Below are 9,276 nucleotides of genomic sequence, written 5' to 3' on the forward strand. Positions count from 1 at the left end.
CCTGCTGAAATTGCGCTTTTGGTTGAGAATGTGATGGCGGAGCTCGAGGTCACAGCCGAAGAAGATGCAGATCTTAATAGACAGGGGAAGCCCGCCGTTAACAAACTTAAGAAGCTTCCACTTCTTACAGAGGTTCTCTCTAAGTAAGTTGCTGCGCTACCTTTTATTATCTAATGACCGTATCTTGTAGCAGCTATCTTTCTTAAAGGTGTATACATTTCTCTTTATCCAGGAAGCAGCTTCAGTCAGAATTCCTGGATCATGGGGTTCTAACTCTGTTGAAGAATTGGCTCGAGCCACTTCCGGATGGAAGCTTACCAAACACAAACATCCGTGCAGCTATTCTGAATATTCTCACCGATGTATGTACCTTCCTCTTTCCTTTTTTAGAGCTTTTCACTTGCATTGGGTTGATCAGATTTCCCTGTTACTGTGATATAAATTCTGAAATCATGATCTCGTTATGCAGTTTCCTATCGACTTGGATCAGTATGACAGAAGAGAGCAATTGAAAAAGAGTGGACTTGGAAAGGTTGGATTCCCATATATATATATGTGTGTGTATGTATATGTATATGTATATGAAACAAACAGAAGATAGCTTATCTTTGCTCTTTATCTTTGGCAGGTCATTATGTTCTTATCGAAGTCTGACGAGGAAACTACATCAAACAGAAGACTTGCAAAGGATTTGGTTGATAAATGGGTAAGACAGCTTTCCATTACTCTATGTTCGACGTTAGCTGTATTTCCGCAGTGATATTCCAATGATTTGATCAGTAATATAAATTTTCTCAATTGGATCACAGTTATATTGTTAACTATACATTCTTTTATTTAATAATACGCCTCGCGCTTCACGCCTCGCCTCGCGCTTCACGCCTCGTATTTTAGGACCCTTTACCGCCTCAGTGCGCCTCGCGCTTTTTACAACCAAGATCACATCCACAATTTTCTTACTTGTCGTATGGTTAATAATGTTGCAGTCTCGTCCAATTTTTAACAAGAGTACGAGGTTTGAGGACATGAGAAACGTTGATGAAGATCGGGTTCCCTACAGGAGGCCTTCAGTGAAGAAGTAACTTCTGCACTTTTGGTTTTTCCTTCTGACTGATTAATATGGACCATGCATATACTAATTGATTGCTTCTCTGCTTGTTCTCTGGGGGTTCATAATATATAGACCTGGCAACAAAGCCTCAGCGGTGGAATCCAGAGACGGTGACTTTGACTTGGATATTCGGTATGGGGAAATTTCTAAATTTGGATATTTGTAGCGATGGCTGCTTTATGATCTTATTTCCGGGATGCTACATTTCCCATGCGATGACATGCAGGGGTCGGAAATCTGGTCTGACGTCAGGGCAGAGTTCATCATCCAGGCAAGTCACTATAAGGCCAGAAGCTACACCTTTGGACTTTTTGATACGTCCTCAATCCAAGATTGACCCGGATGAAATCAGAGCCCGGGCAAAACAGGTTGCTCAGGACCAGCGCCGGCTGAAGGTAGATATATCTATCCCTTCTGCCAATATCCATGTCTAATCGAGGATAAACACTGTCTATTCATTCATTTAATATGGAGACCTTAAAACTTATTGTAAACCATGCCCTGGCTTCTGATCTGGAACCGAGTAGAATGTGATTCTTCTAAAAGTTTCTTGCTACCCTGCTCCAATATGCACTCGTAACCACGAAAATATTAAAAACCCATGAGCCGGATTGTGATGTGAAGCTCGTGGTCTGTGTGTATCAACAGAATCCGTCCTAAAGTTTGTTCCTTTTTTCTTTCCTTCAAATGGATTTACCATGTTGAGACTTTTGAACTTTTCCATGAGCCTTAAAGATGGTCTTTTCCTTTCAGATGAACAAGAAGCTGCAACAGCTGAAAGGATCGAAGAAGAAGAGGCTACAGGCGACGAAAGTGAGCGCGGAGGGTCGTGGAATGCTCAAGTACCTGTAGAAGAAGCTCAGCCTCGGTTCACTCTTTATCGAGCCACCGGCAATAAAAATGACAGATTGAGTCCATGCCCATGGAACCACTGAAGGCATTGGCCTCTGCATGTTGAGATCTTTCAAACAGGATGTCAAAGCCATGGAAGAAGTAAATGTGTTCATACGCTCTCTCAATAGTCAAATATTGGTTTGATCTCTGGCTTAACTTGGTATAATGATGAAGCATTTAACTTTTTCACCAATTTTGCTTTGATTTCACAAAAGGGTCGAATTCATCTCACATGATTTTGGTTATAACTTGCAGATAATATGCAATCAAAGAGTATGAAAAAGGGAACCCTAACTCTAATTCCTAAACCCTAATAAACTCAGCTCCCATATCTTGAAACTGCAAAAACATATGTACAGACAGTAACAGCAGGGACCATGGAAACTGGCCAGAAACTCTCCCCCCGGACTTGAGAAGCCGCCTCCTCACCCAGAAGGTTTGCCATGGCATAGATAGCTGACCGCGTGTCTTCAGGCAAACCTTCTGGGTCAGGAAGAGGCTTCCGGATAGTACGTGAGAGATCTCGAAAGAGTTAGAAGTGTTACCTCTAAAGCTTCCATTTATTCACAACTGTTGTCCTTACATTGTGCGGTATTATTATGTAATATAATATTATATCCTCCTTTTTATAAATGTGAGAGTTTAATTTTCGCTCAATTTCTATATGTTTATGAATGATATGCTTCTATATATATATATATATAATGATTGGTACGTTAGATCCGTAATGAATCGGTTCAAAGAAGGCGCTGAAAATTCAGTGTATATGTATACATTTACATATATATATATATAATATTTATTTTTATTTTAGTTTTGATAGTGACAAACAGAGGGAAGGCATAAAAATTCTATAACTGGAAGGCAAAAGGGAAAACTCCCAACCACTTTTGTTGGAATTTTGTTTATGTAATAATAATTATTTAAAAAGTTCATCTATTTTTTAAGTTTATTTAAAAATTTTAATATTTATTTGATAAAAAATAAAGTTCAGTTTTTTTTGTCAAAATTGAAAAATTGAGTGTCTGTTTGGGATTTTTTCTATATAAAATAAAACAAATGGGTAGTGAGGTAGACGAGTAATTACGCCGCATGCATGTTTTGACATCTACAGATAATAGAACGATATTTTTCTAACGCTGAAAAACAAAAACAAAAATATATTAAATAACTCTTATTATCATAGATTAATTATTTAATTTGTTATTACACGAGATTTTTGTAAACCACGAACAGCCAGACACCTAAATTCAACCAATCACATTGCTTCACCAAACCCTATATTTCTCTAGAATGTAAGAAAAATTTGGGCCTTTAAATAAAAATTGTCAATATATTTCAATGCATTGAAAGCATTTCTTTTGACCGTTTCCAAAAATTGTTTGGTCGACCTTTTCTTTTATTTTTTTTTCTTTTCAAATGACCCTTTTTAATTATCTATTTGAAATTACATTCAACTGCTACATATATATACATATATATATGCATACTCTAAAAGAAGGTTCTATTTATGTTATAGTTTTTTGTGATTTATGTTACATACTTACGCACACCAAAATAGAAATATATATCATATTCGGTCTCACTGTTAGGTAGGGGTGTCAATCGGACCGGTCCGGTCCGAGCTTGTACTCGGCCCGAAAGTTTCGGTTTTGAACTCGGGCCGGTCCGATTTTTTCGGGCCTATATAATTAAGTCTGAAACCCGATCCTATGCATTCCGGACTCGGATCGGGCTGGTCCGCAGACCTCTCTTTGTAAATGTTTTTTTTCTTTTTTTCTTTTTTTAAATTTTCGGGTTTTCGGACCGACCCAATTCGAGTCCGAAACCCGATTTGAATCCGGTCCAAAAATCCGATTTTTTTCGGACAAAAAAACTTCGGTCCGAAACCCGCTATTTTTCGGGCTAGACCGGACCGGACTTCGGGCTTCGGACCCAAATTGACACAGGTAACATAGTGACATTTTTGTAGTAACGAAAACGGCCACGTTAATGACTTCCGAGATGGTAAAACGCGTGGGTAAACATAGTCAACAGAGACAGTCCAACATATTATAACATCGAAATTCTACCCAAAAATAAATCTTACAATTGATGAAAACTAATTCCGTAATTAATCAAGGAATCTACTCTTAGATAATTCAACGTTTATAACATTATTGTATTTATTATGATCCATTAATTTTTTAATTTATTTCCCCTATTTGGTGGATCGAATACCCAAAGATATCCTAATCCTATGATATGCTTTTAGTATTTATTAAGAAATCTCTGTCTCTACATATTTATATATATACATACATATATATCTATGACGTGGTATATATAATGTATACATAAGTCAATGATAAAAAGGGCGATGTAATCATGTTTGCATCACTGATTAACATGGATTTGGTGATATTAAAATGACACACATTAATTATTTTTTCATATAATTAATAGACGCGCGGCTGCAATTAAATACATCAATTCATAAAAGGATATATGTATATATCCAAACAAACGGTGATTTCAGAATTGTATAATCACAATTTGTGGATATTGTTGGCAATATTTCATTAGTTAATATATAGAGAACGTATCGCAATTATCAAAATTAGGGTTTATTCAATATCAAAAAAAAAAAAATAGGGTTTATTCATTTGTACACAGATAACGCAAAAAAATATTTCTCAAAATAAAAACATAAATTTTTATTGCAAGTGTTAATTAGAGATTGTTTTTCCGAATAATAAAATATTATATCTAGTGTTTGCGTGTGTATATATGTGTATACGTATATTAATATATTATCTTATAGATATGGTACTCTTGGATTACTTTAAAGCCAACTAAGTTAATATTATATTCATCACCATATAAATTATATACGTTTTCCACTTTCTACCAAACATATACACACATATATACGCGCATATACACCTTTTGCGTGGTATAAATATGTGTCCAAAGGCACGCTTCACCGAATCAAACAAAGAAGAGAGAGAGAGAGAGAGAGAGAGAGAGAGAGAGAGAGAGAGAGAGAGAGAGAGAGAGAGGGAGAGAGAGAGAGAGAGAGAGAGAGATGGGAGACGTTAACGAGGAGAAGGAGAGGAGCGTTTGCGTTAGCGGCGAGAAAACGCGCGTTTTGGTGGTGGGAGGGACAGGATACATAGGGAAGAGGATAGTGAGGGCGTGTTTGGCGGAAGGGCACGAGACTTACGTTTTGCAGCGTCCGGAGATCGGACTGGACGTAGAGAAAGTGCATCTCCTCTTCTCTTTCAAGAAACTTGGCGCCAAACTCGTTGAAGCTTCGTTTTCCGACCACCAGAGTCTTGTCTCCGCCGTGAAACTCGCCGACGTTGTCATCTCCGCCATGTCCGGCGTCCACTTCCGCTCCCACTGCATCCTCCTCCAGCTCAAGCTCGTCCAAGCCATCAAAGACGCCGGCAACGTTAAGGTACATACATACATACACACAAGTCAAAACGCCGGCAACGTGGTGTTTCCATGTCGTGACATGTGGACGATGATGTGTCAAATACAGTTCAAATGTTGATTTGCCACGTAGAATGTCGAAACTCACGTCAACCATAGAGTTAAAAATGACAAAAATTATAAAGTTCGAATTTATTTTTGATTGAAAAAATGAAATTGAGGTTTACAAATTTAGGTTTTATTTTAATTATTTTGAAATATTCCAAAAAAAACCTACAAGGTGGTAATAATTGTGTTAATATAATTTTATACAGACAAATTTTGTTTCAATGGGTCATCTGACAATCTTGTTTATAATTTTTTATAATATTTTTAAAATTAATAATATTTTTAAAATTAATTAGACGGGCCTATGACCCCCACCCCCCATATAACATGGGTCCGCCCCATGACACCATTGGCTTACCCTCACTTTCAGAAGTCAAATATTCTAGTGGGCAAATTTATTTTATTATATACTTTCTCCTGTATTTATGTTATATGTTCATTGGTATTTTTTATGTGTGTGTATATATATATATATATTGCATATAATGTAGGATATGCCATCATAAACTACTGCGGTATACTAGTATGTTTATTTGTTGTATATAATAATGCAATTAACTTATTAGTTTTTCAAAATTCATATTTATCTTCATTCTACGTATTTTTGCTTTTATTTGTTATATATATCTATATATATAATGTAATATTCATTGATATTTTTTATTATATGTTGCATATCCTGTTGGATCTGTCCGCATAAACTATTGCATTACTAGTATACTCTATTATGTTTATTTGTTGTGTATGGTAATGAAAGCAATTAGTGTTTTAACTACTCTATAAATATAATTCTCATAAAAATCTTTTTAATATTGCCTAATTAACTCAATATATTGTTAATTGAATATCCATCAAAATTTCAGCGATTTTTACCGTCGGAATTCGGGATGGATCCATCCCGGATGGGGAATGCACTCTGGCCGGGAAGAGAAACATTTGACGAGAAAATGGAAGTGAGAAGAGCGATAGAGGCCGCCGGAATCCCCCACACGTACGTGCTCGGAGCTTGCTTCGCCGCATATTTCGCCGGAAACCTCTCCCAAATGGAAACCCTAATCCCTCCGAAGGAGAAAGTCAATATCTACGGCGACGGAAATGTAAAAGGTGAAAACCCTAATATCATCATCGTCTTCATCTTTTTACTCCCTCGTTTACGATTAGATGTGACTAATGTTTAATAAATGGATAATCGATCCGATCTCATCTGAATAATACATAATCGTAACCGAACTGGATTCAATAGAAATGATTATGAAATCTATAAATCCGAAAATCGAATCAGAACCGAATTCAATATAAATGTTGAATAGTTATGATATCTCTAAAACCAAATCTACACCGAATATTTAAGAATCAAAACATTATTTTTCTTAAGAAAATAAATATTTTTTATCGATAAAACCCGAAATCGAAACGAAATTCACAATAAACAAAATAATTATAATTTATCTAAAACCGAAGTAATGGAAACCCGAATATAATCAAAACCGAAATACAAAATGATGACCTCTAGTTATATAATACATAATAACCCAAAGTTTCAAGCCCTAATAGATTAATTTTAATTACAATAAACTTTTTTGCTAACGATCCCATTGATTGCAGTTGTGGTTGCGGATGAAGACGATATCGCAACGTACACGGCTAAAACGATAAACGATCCTCGGACCGAAAACAAGACCGTTTGTGTTAGACCTCCGGACAATGTCCTCACGCAAATCGAATTGGTTCGGATTTGGGAGAAGCTAACCGGAAAGGAACTAGAGAAAACACATATTCCTGCCGATGATTTTCTTGCCGGCATGAAACGTAAGCATATATATACAAATCAAATATACATATATGTGTGTGTGTATATATATATATATTGGTTGAATGTTATTATTTTGTAGATTCGGACAAAGCACAACAAGCGGGGATAGGGCATTTCTATCACATATTCTACGAAGGTTGTCTTGCAAATTATGAAGTCGGAGACGACCAAGAGGCTTCTAAGCTTTATCCGGACGTGAAGTACACGCGCATGGATGATTACTTGAGAATGTTCCTATAATATATATACATATATATATATATATATATATAAACACATAAATCAAAATCATTTATATCCTTTTCTGTTTTTATTTATCTTCCTTTGTCGTGTTGTTTGTTTGACTAATGTATAATTAATATATACAGTGATGCAATAAAACTGTGTTATAATTTAGAACCAAGATTGTGTTAGTGTTACCAATCAATAATCTAATGGTAAGGCCCATTTGTTATGAAGGCCCATTAAAAAAATATGTGGATATAGGGCTAAAATCATATATATATATATATATATAATTTGTATTTATCTTATTATCTTAGAAACATCACTAGTTATTTTTTTTTCTAAAGAAAATTCCGAAGTCAAAATTCGTCACTGAAAATTTGTCCACCTTTTATTTTAAAAATAAAATATAAAAAATAGTTAAATAGAGATAAAAAAATAATTAATAGAAATCGAGAAGATGGAATAAAAAAGACAGCGCATAAGACGAAGAAAGAAAGGTTTGATGGCGTCCATGCCATGTGTGCATATGGACCGTCATCATTGAATCACGGGTTTTGGCCTCTCCCATGTTTGGTTCCTTTCTAACCATTTTATTCCTATATATATATATAATGATTTTTTTAATAGATAATGATATATATATATATATATATATATAAAAGTCATACACATTTGAAGCAATATCCCAACTAAGTGTAAGCGTTTGGATAAAAAAAAACGTGGATGAGCTCATAAAGACATACAAATCCCTATGCAAGAAGCAAAATATAAAAATAAAACCCTAATTAAATAATACATTTACGTACTCATAAAAGCATCATATATATATATCATCGCCCTTATTATCATCATGTCATCTAGGTCTTTTTGGAGATTTAATTTGCGTATTTAAAACTATATACAGTTTCATACATACATACATACATACATACATACATACATACATACGTATGTATGTATGTATATGTACATGCGAAAACAACAATGGAGAATTTTATCTTTCTCGTTCACATGGTGACATGCAACCCACTTTGTAAGCAATGTAGTTCCGTGACTCAAATAAACATGTAATTCAACTAAAAAAAATAAATTCTTATAAAAAACGATCATTTCCAAACTAAGAAATTGAATAATAATAATAATAATAATAATAATAATAATAATAATAATAGTATAAGATAATAATAAAAAATAATATAACGATGCGAGATTATTGATTTGATGATATTACTAAATACTATTAGGTGCCCTAAGGAAGCAAGCGAAGAAAAAGAAAAGCATTCATCAAATCCCTTATGTCTTTTTATCATCCACTTGTCTTTCTTTATTTCATTATATTATTTATTAATTAAAAATAATGTACGATTAAATCTTTTGGATTTTCATATATTACAAAATAAAATTGGACATTCTTAGAATCGTGGCATTTTATTATCTGAAAATTCAAAAAAAAAAGGATCCCATTTTAAAAGTTATTGTGTCTAAGGGCTTTATTTTTTCTCTTGAATTTCTAGATTTTTAAATTCAAACATGTTATAAACCTTTGTTCCAAATTATTTTTATTTTGTTATGTTCATAATCTTTTTTTTTTATCTCATTGTAATTCAACGTATATAATTGATGACAAATGAGTTTAACATCGTGAATTAAATTGATTATTGATTCAACTTCTATCTCTCTATACAAATTATATATATATATA

The 9,276-nt window shown here is 34.2% G+C and overlaps 2 protein-coding genes across 2 annotated transcripts in view; both read left to right on the forward strand.

The window, feature by feature from the left end:
• LOC104798497 (protein IWS1 homolog 2) overlaps positions 1-2,198 on the forward strand; it is a 3,649-nt gene extending 1,451 nt beyond the window's left edge. The window contains exons 5-12 of the mRNA XM_010520620.1: positions 1-143; positions 233-362; positions 470-532; positions 629-706; positions 987-1,078; positions 1,184-1,243; positions 1,338-1,506; positions 1,865-2,198. Of these exons, the coding sequence (XP_010518922.1) occupies positions 1-143; positions 233-362; positions 470-532; positions 629-706; positions 987-1,078; positions 1,184-1,243; positions 1,338-1,506; positions 1,865-1,963 (834 nt within the window). The 3' untranslated portion in view covers positions 1,964-2,198. The remainder of the gene's footprint in view (positions 144-232; positions 363-469; positions 533-628; positions 707-986; positions 1,079-1,183; positions 1,244-1,337; positions 1,507-1,864) is intronic.
• A 2,808-nt stretch (positions 2,199-5,006) lies between these two features.
• Positions 5,007-7,741, forward strand: LOC104798498 (pinoresinol reductase 1). The gene is made up of 4 exons (XM_010520621.2): positions 5,007-5,447; positions 6,397-6,637; positions 7,139-7,342; positions 7,426-7,741. Exons 1-4 carry the CDS (start codon positions 5,073-5,075, stop codon positions 7,584-7,586), a joined length of 981 nt encoding a protein of 326 aa, XP_010518923.1. The 5' UTR covers positions 5,007-5,072; the 3' UTR covers positions 7,587-7,741.
• Positions 7,742-9,276: the final 1,535 nt, after the last annotated feature.

Source organism: Tarenaya hassleriana, unplaced genomic scaffold (assembly GCF_000463585.1).
Source record: "Tarenaya hassleriana unplaced genomic scaffold, ASM46358v1 Cleome54, whole genome shotgun sequence".
Classification (NCBI taxonomy): Eukaryota; Viridiplantae; Streptophyta; class Magnoliopsida; order Brassicales; family Cleomaceae; genus Tarenaya; species Tarenaya hassleriana.